The sequence below is a fragment of the Xiphophorus couchianus genome, chromosome 22 (genome assembly GCF_001444195.1).
Source record: "Xiphophorus couchianus chromosome 22, X_couchianus-1.0, whole genome shotgun sequence".
Lineage (NCBI taxonomy): Eukaryota > Metazoa > Chordata > Actinopteri > Cyprinodontiformes > Poeciliidae > Xiphophorus > Xiphophorus couchianus.
In genome coordinates this window covers 22962802-22978710 of record NC_040249.1, presented here as the reverse complement: position 1 = coordinate 22978710, position 15909 = coordinate 22962802, and the positions used below count along the sequence as shown (strand labels likewise).

The following is a 15909-nucleotide window of genomic DNA, read 5'->3' as shown; positions in this document are numbered from 1 at the left end:
TTTCTTTGTTCCAAAATGTTTGCCACTCTCAATATGGCGTAAGCGTTGACGGATTATTTCTACGCATGTTACGCACGGTCATGAACACGGTACGTGGCGGCTGTGACGAGCCCCACCTGCGGCCCGTCCGGGTACTCAAATCAAACCAACTAGAAAGTGACGCAAATTTCCCGCCCTCGTTTCTGCCAGAATCCTGTGTGACGGGGAAAGTCATCAAAGTAGAGGATTGTCACAGGTTTTCCTCGCGTGTATTTTTATCACTCCTGCCTCCCGTGACAGTTGAGCCATGCCTTCCACTCATGACTGGATTAACGACCCTCTGGGTGTGGTGGAGGGGATGTTCGGTAAGACTCCGGGCGGAACTTCTCTCTCTGTGAGGCGCGTGGAAGCTGCTAGCTAGCCGCGGCTAGCCTGGTCCACACCACGCAAACAGAGCACATCACATGTTGCTGCGCTTTTATCTCTCCATTAAGTCTCTAATTTAAACACCGACTCACTGCGAACTTCTGCCAGAACCACTCCAGAACCACTCCTCATTCTGGACCGCAGGAAATGCCGCCGAACCGTTTAAATGCTCGCTTTGTTGTTGATACAAATCCTTTAAATTAAGGTGGAATGCCACCCAAAGTCGAGTTAGTTCATAAATATGAACTATTTCAAGCATTTACTTGTATTTTTTAAAATAAAAACTCACAGCACACTTTTTTGTGAATTAGAATATCTCTTACAACAATTTTAAAAAGACATTTAATAGATAAATTAGTGTCTACTAGAAGGTAGGCATTAATTGTTGTCAATTTACTGAACATGTATAGATCTGAAACGACTATAATCGATCATTGAAATCAGGTCTTTCTGCATGGAGTTTGCATGTTCTCCCTGTGCATGCGTGGGTTCTCTCCGGGTACTCCGGCTTCCTCCCACAGTCCAAAAACATGACTGTCAGGTCAATTGGTTTCTCTAAATTCTCCCTAGGTGTGAGTGTGTGTGTGCATGGTTGTTTGTCCTGTATGTCTCTGTGTTGCCCTGCGACAGACTGGCGACCTGTCCAGGGTGTACCCCGCCTCTCGCCCGGAACGTAGCTGGAGATGGGCACCAGCAACCCTCCCGACCCCATTAGGGACAAGGGTGAACAGAAAATGGATGGATGGATGGATGAAATCAGCTAATTTAAGAATCAATCATTAACTTGAGTTTCAAATGTAGGAAATTTGCTGAAAGAACAACAGCCAGAGCAGTAATTAAGCCAAACTTGTACAAAAATATATACAACATGCATCTTTTCTGTAAATATGTAATATTACAAATTTTGCTGGGACGATCAGATGCATTAAGTAATATATATACAATATATTTTTAGCTGCAGTCATCCCTGTTGCTCTACTTTTTCCTTTCACTAAACTTTCCATTAAAATCGTTGGATCCGTCACTTTATGGCTTCTTTAGCACTGACCTTCTGTCGCTTACTGTTAGCAATCTTCACAAGATTTTTGTTTTAAATCAGTTTTTCTTGAACTTATGCAGGACTGAAACGACTAAACTAAACTAGTGATTAATAGATTATTGAAATAATCGGCAACTAATTTAGTAATTGATTAATTGTTAGCTGAGTAAATGGACTATAAAACATATTCAGACGAGTTCTTGAGCTGCACAAAAAACATTTAAGATAAAAACCTTTGCCTATGAAAATATTTTTGACCCAAATTTCTCAAGTGACACTTTTAGCTTCACATGGTTCAGATTTACTAAATGAATGCTGTGGTATTGTACTTTAGGCAATAAAATGTTTGTTTTTGTATGTAAAAACGGAACTGAATTATTTATATGCAACTTTAAGACATTTTCATTTAAGTGTTTAAATAATATTTGCAGAATGTGCCAATATTTTTTTTTTCAGATTAATCGATTGTCAGAATAACAATATAGATTGTTTTCTAAAATTACCATTAGCTGCAGGCTTAATCTAATGTAATAATCCAATATCCTGAGTTTTATATATTAACGTTTTAAAGATATTCTAATTTACTGAGATGATAATTTGTTGCAGAAATACCAGCTGGATGTTACTGGATGATTCTGAGAGTAAATTTGTGTGTTTTGGTTTCACAGCTGCTTCCCAGAGCAGTCAGAGTTCAGGATGGGAGGCGAAGGCGGTGGAGTTTTTCAAAGAGCAGCTGAAGGAGAAAGAAGCCCAGACTCTGGTAATCCTGCTTCATTAAGCTCATTAAGGCTGGACAAAAACATTACCATGACTAGAAATGTTGATTTGTTGTTGTCTTGATCAATTTCAATTAATGATGTCAAATAAAAAAAACAAAAGTGACAGTGTTATTGGAAATTACATTTTTTACTATTTTCTCCACTATTCGTTCCACAAGAGCATCAATAAATATCACTAAATTTGGAAACATAATTAAATGCTGTTACTACGTTTAACTATACACAAATTTTCCCAAATATTTTTGGTCGAGATTCTTGTGCGAATATTTTAGTGCATTTGAAATAAAACAAAATTAACTTACAAGTAATTTTTTAGCAGGAAACAGAAGCCTGTTTTTAGTAAATAATTCATTAATATTTATGAAAAAGTGATAGTTAAACTGGTAGATTATTTCAGTCATAAAATGGGAAAAATGTTTTGTTATAAGTGAAATAATCTGCCAGTGGAACTAGAACTTGGTTGCTAGGTAAGGGGTTGGGCTTGGCTGGCGTTGCTAGGTAACGGCTCAGGGCCAGTTGATTGGGAAATAATCTGCCAGGGAAACTAGTGCTGCTTCTTCATTATTAAGGAATAATTGACTTAAAACAAGCTCCTATATCTCGCTGAAAAGTTACTGGTAAGTTAGTTTTGTCTTATTTCTAGTGAACTGAGATATTAATATGAGAAACTTGACAAAAATACTTTTTTGCAGTGTTTGTCTAGTTTACTGATATAAAACACACTTTAAGAAAGTGAAGACTGTTTCAAATGTTTTTCAAGAGCAACATTTGTGTCGCTATGAATGCTGTGCCATGAAGCTAGAGCCATAAAGTTACCTAAAAAAATAAGTAAATAGTTTATCAGACACGTTGCAACGTGACGTCACGCACTAACAAAGCCACTCGCATGTCGATCACAACCTTCTGTTTGAGCTGTCAAGTTGTCGCTCTAAATGTTGATGTACGCCTGATGTATTAAATAAAAAGCTTTACTGCTAATTGTCAACACTACGACAACTACAAAACAAAGTCCAATGACAAAGTCATTTTACAAGTAAGTGAAAAGTTTGAATAAAAAGAAAGATAGCGACGGACAGGGGTAAGTAAGTCAGTTATGCTAGCTTGACTTTGACAACCTTAACATGTAGATGCGCGGTGGAATTCATTGTGTTTTGGTTTATTTCAAATATTCAACACTACTTTATTTAATGCAAAGGGAAATTAAATGAAGTCAAGCAAAAGTAAATAAATAACGGCAACTCTCTGACAGATCATCAGTAGCGCTCGTGTTTAATTGGCTAATTAACCACCGCTGTGTTCAGGCATCACTTATTAATAATCGCAAAATAAACATCAAGCTTGAAAACATAAAACTGTAACTGTGGGAAATGTTTGCTTGATTTTTTTTTTTTTTTACAAATTTTTGGTGTTGAATCCTGATACATGTAGTGGAGCTGTTGTCAGTCAGTTGCTATGGCAACGTGTCTGTGTGTAGCCAGCCGACACAGAGCTAGAAAAAAGTAAGAATACGAGCGGTTTGGAGTTGTTCTCCAATGGTTTCTCTGAGTTATTTCTCCTTGGCTGCGGCGCGCTGCACTAAATTAACAACTACAAGTTTCATTTTATTAACAGGATTTTTCTACCGCAGCAAGTAAAGGAATCGTCTTTCTGCCCTCAGTCAATAACTTGCAGTATGTCTTTAGTACCACAAACTATCATGATGAATTTCTGAGTTTGGATCGCTGACCCCTGGAAAGCGTACGAGTCTCCAGCCGTTTTCTCACCTTTCCCTGGATTCAGGTCCCGTCTCTGAACGACGTTCCTCTGCACTACCTGAAGCCCGACAGCCTGGTGAAGTTCCGCTGTTTGGTCCAGGACATGTTCGACCCGGAGTTCTTCATGGGAGTCTACGAGACCGTCGACCCGGCCACCCAGGCCAGAGTGAGCGCTTCCTTGTTCCCTCCCCTGCAGACATTTACATAGCCGGCAGCTTCGTTTGCATTTTATCACGTTTTGGCTGCTCTCCTCTCATTTCACTGCCTGACGCTCCCCAGACGCTGCGGTGCGGCAAATACAAAGACGTGACAGAGTCTGGGGTAAGGCCTCGTCTCTTCGGGCTCCGAGTCGGTTCCTGAACGCCTCGTTGCAGCTGCTTTTATCTGCAGGTGGATGTAAACTCCAGAAACGCAGTGACTGCAGAGAGACAGACGTTCTACTGTGTTCCCATCCCTGGAGAGAATCAGTGGGCCAAGGACATATCCTGACGCACAAACGCAATAAATTAACCTTTTTCTGTTACAGTTTAACATCAATTAGGTCTTTTCAGGGTTTGGAAAGTTCTTGATATTCAAGCTGCATAGTTTTATAATAAACTGCAACCTAAAGTAAAGATTTAAGTTATTAATCTAAAGTTAATTAATCTAAAGTAGATTGATCTTATTGATTGACTAACAATTTTTAAGCGGCCATTTAAAAAAAGGATATATATATATATATATATATATATATAATCACCAAGTATTATTGATAACAGTAATAAATGCTATGATATAATAATTCATTGAAACAGTTTTTTTTAGTTCATTCGTATCATTTTTATCTCCAGTGTTTTGAATTTTACTGTGGAAAAAGCGTACAAACCTTTCTCTTCGTTTCAGCGTTTTAAATCCCGTGTGTCTGAAATTATTCCTTAATGGTGGCGCACGGCTACGTGGAGACGACGAGTAACCAGGGCAGGGTGGTTCCCTCCACGTCGTACGTTCCCAGCAGACAGAAGCGCAGCTACGAGGAGGACGAGGAAATGGAGGTTCAGCCACAGAAACAGAAGGAAACGCATGCAGGTGCCCTCAAAGCGCCACAGTTAATCATTTACAACGCAGGAAAAATGTGTTTAGAAAATCCTTAAAATAAATTCAAACTTTACTGCAAGAATATAAACGGAAAATGCAAAATTTGGACAAATCCAGCCTTTAATTTATCCTTTAACGACAAAATTCCACATTAAGAAATAATTGTCGACACTCCTAACAATATTATTAATTATTTTTAAACTATTGGCTCCTTTTTTTGCTTTAAGTTTCTTTATATATATTTCTAACAAAACTATAAACATATTTATTGAATAAAAATATAAATAATTTGTATTTACTAAACATACATATGTAATAAATGTATATATTAAATAGCAGCAGGGATGTCTGACGGCGTTTTAAAGTCATTGTAGCTAAAATACATTCTGAAAACTGAATTTTTCTGGAGAAAAACTTACAAATTAATCTCAGGAAGTTTGACATAAATCTCAGAATTTTTTTTACACAAAAAGGACATTTTTGATTTTGATAAGTTTAGGGTTTGCTAGAAAATGTTTGAAATTAATCTCAGGAATTTTGAGATACATTTTAGAAATTTTCTAGAAAAAAATCTGAAATTTTTATAATTTCAGATTGTAAGAGTTTTTTTTAATATAAAACCTCTTTATTAAATAATTTTTTAAAAGAAAAAAATTCCATGTTTTTTTTTCTTCTGTCTACATCCCTAAAACAACGTCGTAAAAACGACTTCATAAAACTCAGAAATCTGACTTTTTTTCTCAGAAAATTAAAGTCTGAATTCTTTTTTTCAGTGGCCCTTATATTTTTCAGTATTTTTTGTTTGTTTTTTTTTTAACCTCGAGAATAAATCTGCTCTAAAATACTGAAATAGTTTTGTTTTAAAGTGTTTTTACACATCTCCACCAGAGGGGGCAGCAGCTGTATCGTATTTCCTCTGTTTCTGACGCAGCTTCCCCGAGCGCGGCCGACCCGCACGGTAACGGCGACTGTAAGCGTCAGGAGACGGAGGCTCCCTCCGGCCAGGCGGCGTCCGCCTCCCACCTGGACCTGAACTTCCCGCTGCTGGGCGAGAAAGGCCCGTCCTGCTTGGTGAAGGTGGGTTCCGATCGCAGGCCGTGGCTTTTCCAGGAGCAGGTTCTGACAGGTGTGTCCTGCCCAGGTGTATGAGGACTGGGACCGCTTCAAACTGAACGACACGCTGCAGGTGTACGGCATCCTGTCGGTCAGCCCCGCGCTCAGCGCTCTGGCCGATGAGAAGTGAGTCACGTTTACCTGCTTCCTGCGTCCGGTCTGGTTCTGCGACGGTGTGTGAGAGCCGCAGTAGAGACGAGGCAACAAGAGGAGTACATTTATGACAAAAAACTCAAATATTGAAATTAATCTCAGAAAATTTCTAGAAAATACAAGAAATTTCTGAGCTTCAGAAGTTTAAAATTTGCTACAAAAATTTTTTCAGAGGAATCTAAAAAATTTAAAGATTTCAGTTTAAAAAGTTGAAAATCAGAAATGTTGAGATTAATTTCTTAGAAAAAACAAGAACATTTCTGAGTTTTAAAAAACAAAATTATAAACCTCAGAAATTTTCTAGAAAATAATTTTAAATTTCTGAGCTTCAGAAGTTCAACATTCTTTAGAAAATAATCAGAAAACTTTAGATTGATCTAATATTTTTTTAGAAAACACCAGAAATCCCTGAGGTTTAAAAATTGAAAATTTGTTATTAAAAAAACTGAGAAGTTTTGTGAAAAAAACAAGAAATTTCTGAGCTTGAAATGTCAAAAATGTGGCAGAAAAAACTGCCAAACATTCTCTGAGAAAAACTTTCTGGAAAAAATTTCAGCTTTAGAAACTCAGAAAATTTAAAAGTCAAACATTTCAACATTTGAAACTTTGAGTTTAGTTTGCAAATTCAAAAATGTTTGACTTTTGAAACGCAGAACATTTCCATGTAATCCAACATTTCACAGTTTTTTTGGCCACAAATTCCAAATTTTTTTCTCTAGAAAATTCTTGAGTTTTTTGGCAGTGATTTCCTTGTTGTTTCTGTCTCTACTGGCTTTGGTTCTGACCTGCTTTGGTTCTGTTCTGCAGGGATTCGTTTCTGGACCCGGCGGTCGGCATGGAGTCGGCGGCAGAGCAGCGGGTCCACAGCCCGCCGGCCTCCCTCGTCCCGCGCCTCCACCTGCTCCACGCCGAGCGGCTGGAACACAACAACCCGCTGCTCCCTGGCGCCGCCCTGCAGGAGAACGGCGCCTGTAAGAAATCAGTGACGGCTCAGAGCGTTGTTTGGACTAGGCCAAAAAATTATTGTCCTTTGAGGATCAGTGAATTTCTGGACTTTCCAAACCTCCTTCCATTCTGTAAATAATAAAAAAAATTTCTTCCACTGAACCTTCAACATAAGTTTTTCCTTCCACTAAATCTTCCAGTTGTTTTTCTCCACTAGTCCTTCCAAACTTTCTTACATCATCTAAAAAAATCAAAATAGTTTCTGCCACTGTACCTTCAAAATAAACATTTTTATTGTTTTTTTCCTTCCACTAAACTTTCCAGTCGTCTTCCTGTCCAGTATTTATCCAGTTATTGGTGTTTCTTTGTGTTCAGATATCCCTGATTTATCCCGATCTTTTTGATTTTTTTCTCCTGTTAGTTTAAAGTTAGTTTTTTCCTCGTTTCCATGGAGATCAAGTCGTTTTTCTGCTGTAGCCTTGAAGCCAGGCCTTCTTTTCATCGCCATGGAAACTCCCTTCACTCTCTCTCTGCAGTTTTGTCGTCGGCTCTCGGGGAGATGGCCGCTGTCCGGGCCGAGTTGCTGTCGTACTTCACCCACGTCCTGCTGGGCGACTCTCTGGCTGCCGAGTTCCTGCTGCTGCACCTCCTCTCCAGCGTGTAGGTCCGGTTCGGGTCAGAACCGAAACCGGCCGCGTCCGAAGCTAAGCTAGCGTCTCCGTGCTGTCGCAGGTACTCCAGGCGAGACGTTCTGCCGCTGGGAAAGTTCACCCTGAACCTGAGCGGCTGCCCCACCGCCGGCTACACCCAGCGCCTCTACCAGATCATCCAGCAGCTCGTCCCGTCGGTGAGTTCAGGAACGCAGGAAATCAGAGCGTTGTTTTCTAAAAACTCACTGTAATACAATGCTAACCCTCAGAGGTATCATTCAGGAACGCCTCGCTGCTTCACAAACCTCTCACTTCTACTTGAGCAACTTTTTTTTGTCAGTTTTTTCTTCCGCTTAATTTTCCATTAAAATGCCTGGATTCAGCTTCTTCAGCAATGACTAACCCTCGTTTTTAAGGATGTTGATGGACAGCTGTAAGGTCAGTGACCATCTGAAAGGTGATGGAAAACATGGAGAGTTTCTGTATTATAAAAATTTTGTTTTCTTCCTTCCACTAAACTCTCAAAACACTTCATCCTCAAAACTTTCCATTCAATCTTTGGAACGTTATCGTTTTTTCCTCCACTAAACTTTCCAGACTGTTTTTCTTCTACTAAGCCTTCAAATCTTCTTTCAGTCCTCTATACCTTCCATATCAAAATGCTTTTTATTCAAATCTTTTTTCAATACTCTGAACCTTCAAGGTTTTTATTTCCTTAATCTTCCAAAGTCTTCTAACTTTTTTCTTCCACTAAATTTTCCAAACATTTTTATTCCATTAAACCTTTAAAATTTTATTCAGTCTTCTGAATATTCCATTTATTCTTCCTGTAAGTCTTTCAAATGTTTTTATTTTTTCCTTCCACTAAACCTTCCAAATGTTTTGTGCCTGTAAACCAGGGATCCTCAAAGCCGAATTTGTATTTTTAAGCCTTTTAAATCAAACTGAATATAAATGAAAACATATTGATCTGAATCAATATGTATTTTCTTTTTATGTTTTCCTGTTATTTTTTGTAGTTTTTCCTGTATTTCATTGATTCTCCTGTTTTTTGTTGTTATTTTCCAGTCATTCTACCTGGCGATGAGCCTCCAGAACATGAACCAGATGCGGCTCGTTCCCAGGAAGGACTATGTGGCGAACCGGCTGGTGAGCGGCGCGCTGCAGCTGGCCAGCAGCACCTCCCTGTTCCTGGACGAAACCCAGCTGGAGCCGGGGCAGCTGGACCCCACCGGTGAGGCGCCACTAGAGGGCGACGGCGAGCCGCCGCCTGGACGCCCCTGACCGTGTGTTTGTGCCGCAGGTGTGCGTAACGTGACGGCCCTGGGGAACCTGATCACCTGGCAGAAGGTGGATTATGACTTTAACTTCCACCAGATGGAATTCCCCTGCAATATTAACGTGCTGGTCGCGTCGGAGGGACGTTCGCTGCTGCCGGTGAGGACAACAGGCCCAAACCCGCCCCCGCGCCTTTAGGAACCCCCCTTCAGTCCCCTCAGCACGGGTTGGGTTTCCTGCTGTCGTCATGGCGACGATGCTTCGGGCCGAGGAATGTGGCGCGTGCTATTCCTGAACACAGCTCCAGTGCGTTGCCATGGCGGCAGCTGTTAGCCGCAGGAAACGGTCCTGAAGGAGGCCAGGCGGCGCCGTGTACACAGCTCCTGGCTAGCAGGGGTCAGAGGTCAGCATGGGCTGCTGATGGCAGAACTGGGGAGTTTATGAGAAAATAAAACACAGCAGAGATCCCAGGAGTGTTGGGGACGACAAAAATAAAATAAAAATAGACATATGAGAATAGAAATGTAATTTTTAAGATGCTCATATCAGGAGAATATAGTTGTAATATTTTAAGAAAAAAGTCGTAATATTATTAAAATAAAATTATATATTGAGAATAAATTCATATTACGAGAATAAAGTCGTAATAGAATGAGAATAAAATCATATTTTAGAGTACGAGACTAAAGTAATAAAATTACATAACAGAAACGCCGTAAAACGTCCTCATGGCTGCAGGTGTTAGAAAGATGAAACCTGAATCCACCTCCTCTGATTACTACAGTCTTTTTTTTAAAAATGTTTTCCATATTTTTTACTGACTGGGTGTAATTATTTCCTCCTCTTTGCCTCGGCAGTCCGACTGCCACATACACCTGCAGCCTCAGGTGGCGCCGCCCCACATGGAGGAATACCTCAGCAGCATCCACGTCCATCCGCAGGCCTCATCGCAGCTCAACAAGTTCAGAGTCTTCCTGAGCCTCGCTCGGCTGCTCGACTACAGCATCTCAGACGAAGTGACAAAGGTCTTTCAACTCCACACTTTTAAAACAAAATGTTAACTTGACCATTTTAAGTTAAGTCAAAATACTTTGACTTGCCATTTTGAAAGTACTTAACAAAATATCAAGTATTTTCAAACTGAGATTTTTCAAGTCGAAAATTTTTAATTTTCTTCCACTAAAGAAATTTTAATTTTCCACTTTTGAAATTCATAAATTTTCAAGTTTCTTCTAGAGAATTTCCTAAATGGAATAAAAAATTTTATTTCTTTTTTAGAAAATTTTCGACTTTTATATGTCCAAAACGTTTGGAGACCACTGACCTAAAGTCTTTCAGTTTGGCTCGGATGTGAACCGGTCAGCCATGTTGTTTTTGTTTTGTCTCCCCAGGCGGTTGAAGATGACTTCGTGGACATGAGGAAGGACGACCCACAGAGCATATCTGCCGACGACCTGCACAGGATGCTGGTTGTTGCTAGGTGAGCGGTCCGAACCCGGACCCGGTTGGGTTTCTAACCCCTCATTAGCCGCGTTTCTATTACAGATGTGCCCACATTTTTCCATGTTCTGCTAATGTATAGCAGGGAAACACAATTTCACAATTGCGGCGTTTCCATTAAATAAATGAAAATGAAATCTCACACGAATAAGCTAGTTCACGCGATAACTCATTAAACATCATGGCGGTGATGAATGTAAACACTTACATGAGATGTGTCCATAACTCCGCCATCAGAGGAGACGTTAGCTGCATATTATTCAGGCGTTGGAGCGACAAAAACTCAAGATACAAGCTGCCAACTTTGACAAGCTAGGAGAGCAAACGTTGTTTTAACGTCCGCCATGACAGAGTTGGCTGCGTTCTTCAGCGCGTGACGTCACGTATTGTTGTCGGCCATTTTACGTAAGCGCTATGCATACAACGGGTTGGAAACGCAGACAACTTTTATGAACTCTGGTGGAGCCAGTTGCTCGTTGTCCTAAAACAAAAACACCCCGCCATCCTCCTACTACTTCCTGTCTCAGTCTTCTTCGCTGTTTTCGTTGTAACGGCCAGCTCTTGATCACGTGACTCGTATGAGGCGGGAAAAAAAGTGCTTCGACACGGTTGAAAAATCGCCTCGTCCTAGCTTAAAAACGCGTTTTATTTTTCTTAAAAGCGGTTTTATTTGAGTAATTTCAGTTTTACGGCTAATGGAAACCGGTTCTGTGTTTTGCAGGCTGCTGTCGCTGAGTTTGGGTCAGACGTCACTGTCCAGAGACAGCTGGCTCCGGGCCAAACACATCGAGACGCTGCGACGGAGCCGTATGGAGCAACATAAGAGCGTCAACGGCAACGAGCCCTGATCACAGCTGCTTCCCTTTTTGTTTTGATATGTTTGTAATAAAGACGTTTTTCAGGTGCCCTTCAAGTTAAGATGTTTTTGTATACTAAGCTGCAAGTAAAATTTAGAGATGTGTTCTTGTTTTGCAATAAAAATGTCAAAGAATTTATGCTATAACTAATTTTGCTATAAATTGAGGCTATTTTTGAAGTCATTTCTTCTGGTTTTTACAACATGTTAGGGTCATTATAGATGGAAAAACAAAGTAAATATCCCCCCTAAAATAACTCCGAATTGTTTTTTATGAAAAAAAAAAAAACAATTTGCTGGAAGAAATTCAAAATTTTTAGATTAATCTTAGAAATTTTCCAGAAAAAGATTAAAACAAGAACATTTGAGCTCCATCCTAGAAATTTGAGAAACCTTGAAAATTTCTGCATTTTCAAGTAAAAATTTTACTTTTGAAACTCAAAATTTTACGTTTTCTTAAACTGACACTAATCTAAATAATTTCTGTTATTTTTCTAGCAAATATTTGACTTCAAATCAAAAACTTCCAAGTTATTTTCCAGAAAATTCCAGAGTTTTTTTTGTGAAAATGTTTTATAAAAATGTTTCCATCTCCATTGGCACTGATATGACAGAAATACTGCAGAGCAAAATTAAACTTTATAATCTAAACTTTATTAAAATGGTTGTTTTCAATCTTCAAATTGCCAACATGTATGACTGTCTAAAAAAACATCACTGTCTTTTGCATAATGTTACCACAGCTTGATAAATTGATGGGGGTTTTTATTAGGTCCGACTCAAACATTAAATTTAAATTAACTCGGAAATTATAAATGTGTAGAACTTTTTGAATTAAATTTCTGAAATTATTTCATCGATGCCTTAAGATTCAACTTATTGAAAATTAGTAGCACGCCCATAGATAAGAATAAATAGGATACTTTAATATACAATACAATTTCAGTACACTGGAAAACAATGACAACAGTCAGTTGGTAGAGGAACAATATGACTACAGACTAGGAGGATGTGCTTAATCGGTGCAAATAAAATACTAGAACATGTTTAATTGCACATCGAAGTCATAACGTTGGGTCCTAATTGGAAGAAAAAAAGCACTTGGTGTGAAAAAAAGAAAAGATAAATCTCACTCAGCAGATATCTGAAGAAAAACAAAAACCGTTGCATATTAAAAAACAAAACAGCGACACTCTTGTTCATGAGGAATGTTGAGTTTTTTCTGTTCACCGCATCGAAAGCTTGAGAACTGCTCCAGTGTTTACAACGAAGATGTTTAAACCTCAGCGTGAAAACGTTGCACTGCAGGAAATCTCCCTGAAGCATTGGCAGCATCACCTACTGTCAGCAAATCTACGGAGGCCCAACACTGCCACAATTCAACAAATAAGTTCTCAAATATTCACACATGATAGCGTAAACAAAACTTTAACATAATTTTAGTATTTAATCTTATAAGTATATCATATGCATACTTGTAATATCAAATACACATTTGAATAAACTAAATTATTTCAGTAATTATAAAATTTTTCTTGGAACAACAGTCCATAATGACTCAAAAATAATTTCACAAAGCAACTCAGGACTTTAAAATAATTAGATACCATAAACACTGCATACATTTTAACAATTAATTGAAATTCCATTAATTTATTTTGTTTTCCTTCCACTGAACTTTCTGTCCGTTTGTAGTTGACTATCTTCTTGAAAATTAGATATTTATAAAAATACAAGTTAATTTTTTAAAAATTTATCCTAATTTTATTTAAATTATCTCAAGAATAAATGTTTAATGTATATTTTTCTCCTTTCGCTGAACTTTACGGACGTTGGAACAGCCAGCTTCTTGGAAATGTCAAACTTTTTTTTGCAAGTTTTATGTGTTTAATGTTTCCTTTAGATTGTCATAATTTCATTTAAATTATCACATGTATAAATATTTAATGACTTTGTATTGAATTATGGCAATTCATAGCAGGCAGTCTTTTTTTTAACGGTTTAAACAAGATAAATATACAAGTCTACCCAATTTCAGCTGCTGGTGAGGAAAATGGAGTGAATACGACCTTTGACCTTTTATCACACACAACATGATAGAGTAAAGCCTCTTAAGATCCTTATATTTAACAGCAACAATAAAAACAAATGAATTTAAAAAAGCAAAATGTCACTTCTTCAAGTTAAATGCATGTATTATAAGAAAAATACATGCAAAACAGGAGGTTTAATCCAAATACATCCAGGGATCTACGGCAGCAGCACATGGAGACAACCTACAGTTAGTGTCTATGTTTCCATAAACAGAAAAATAGATTAAATAGAGACGGTAACCCTGAACATATTCCCAGCAGTGCTCTAAATGTAACACAAGAAGGAAATAAAAAAGGTAGATTCTGCATCGAATACCTGAAACACGTAATTCTGCCTCTCGAGTTCCCAGTTAAGGCAAATTTCAGCTTGGGGGAGTGCATAAAGCGTCAGTGCTTAATGTGAATCTGCATATCTGTGTATTATATGCTACACTCCGGCGCCGGTCGGACTGAATCCAAACCCAACCCTCATAAACGAGCCGAACCTCTGATGGCGAATGCAAAAAGAAAAGCGGTTGGGTCAAACACGACTCACTGTACATATGAACAACCAGGATACTCTCACTAGTTCCTACTGTCTAAGTGACTCGACAACACTTATGTTAGCTAATAACTACATACAGCGTGTCGTCTGGCTAGCTCGGTACATTTATACACAGGAGGGTAGCACGCCAAACTTTACTATCCTTTGGGATCAACAGATTTGGTTAATTTCTACAAGAAGCTCAGGTCCAGCTTAGCGGTGATCTGCATATATGGGATGAAACTAAGCACATGATTAAATAAGAGCAGGTCAGCTAATGCTCGCCAGATGTTACAGCTAAAGTTACACGCAAGCAGAGTTGGGACGTCATGATCTTCAAGTTTCAGAAAGTAAAAGTCGTACAAGAAAAAAAAAAAACATGTAGCAGAACTTGATCAGCAGAGTGGATTACTTCGAAAGCTGAAGTATTTTACGGAGCAGAAAGTGGGTTTGTTTACTACAACGGAGCTTTAAGGCCAGACTAAGAATTTGTGTTACTTTTTTAAAATTACGAGAATAAAGTCATAAACAAAAAGGTCGTAATAAAAGTCGTAATCATGCAACAAAATTGCTATATTATGAAAATATACAAAAAAAGTTGCAATTTTACCAGAATAAAGGCGTACTAAGACATGCACAGAGTCGCAATCATACAACAAAAAGGTTGTAATACTATGAAAATGAAGCCGCAATCATACCAGAATAAAGTAACATTGGGAGAGTACAGAATAAAACAAAAATAATGTAATTCAAGAATAGTTGTAATAATATGAGAATAGTCATAAAGAGAATAAAATTGTAATAATGGAACAACAGCCACAGTCATACAACAAAAAAGACACAACACTAAAATAAAGTCCTAATAATACCAGAATAAAGTAATATTGGAATAGGAATAAAGTTGAAATAATACAAGGACAAAGTAACAATCACACAAGAAAAAGTCATAATATTAGAGGAAGTCATAATATTACGAGAATACAGTTGTAATATTTGAATAAAGTGGCAATATTAGCAATAATAATGCATTAAAAAGATGAATGTTCACTTTTTTGGATAATTTAACATTTTTATTTAGTAAATAATGTGACTTTATTCTCATAATTTATGATTTCATTTTAGTAATAAAGAAATAATTCTCCGAGTCTGGCCATAACACTCCGTCGTAGTGTATGGAGGTTTAAAAAGGTTTAAGTTTACAAAACGGTAAAATTTCTTCCTATTACAGTTTAAAGTCAGGTGCACACTGACGGACATCTTTGTCTGCAAACATTTAAAAAAATATTTTCAGGCCCCAGCTTTTTTCTCTGAAAGTGTTAACTCAATTTTTGAAAACAGTCTGAGGTTTACTAACAGGAAGCAGATGAAGTACAGAACATAAGGTAATGCTAATGCTAACCAGCTAACATTAACAGGGACAGCAGGGATGTAATTAGCTTTAAGCTATCCTTAAACCAAAACGCTAACAAATTTAAGTTGCTTTAAAACTCTGAACCTCAGAATTCAGATATTTTTTCTCAGAATTTTGACTTTAATTTTCTAAGATTACAGTCAGAATTTAAATTTTTTTCTATGACGCTAATTTTCTGTAAATAACTGATTTTGTTTGAAATCCATTTTGAATATTTGTTGTTTTTTTTCCTTTAAGGTTATCACACCTCATACAGACCCATGCCTATTATGGGATGTTTAAGGATTTGGATGGAATGTTTGCTAATCCCAGTTTCTGCTCATTTCCAAACATACA

General features: G+C 38.0%; 1 protein-coding gene across 1 annotated transcript; it reads left to right on the top strand.

Moving 5' to 3' along the window:
* The first annotated feature begins 152 nt into the window (after positions 1-152).
* Positions 153-11709, top strand: mcmbp (minichromosome maintenance complex binding protein). Its single transcript, XM_028007375.1, has 16 exons — positions 153-344; positions 2113-2204; positions 4003-4143; positions 4257-4298; positions 4368-4457; positions 4907-5042; positions 5983-6128; positions 6193-6290; positions 7125-7288; positions 7799-7922; positions 7995-8109; positions 8981-9146; positions 9216-9349; positions 10048-10215; positions 10582-10670; positions 11412-11709. Exons 1-16 carry the CDS (start codon positions 287-289, stop codon positions 11536-11538), a joined length of 1890 nt encoding a protein of 629 aa, XP_027863176.1. The 5' UTR covers positions 153-286; the 3' UTR covers positions 11539-11709.
* The last annotated feature ends 4200 nt before the right edge of the window (positions 11710-15909 follow it).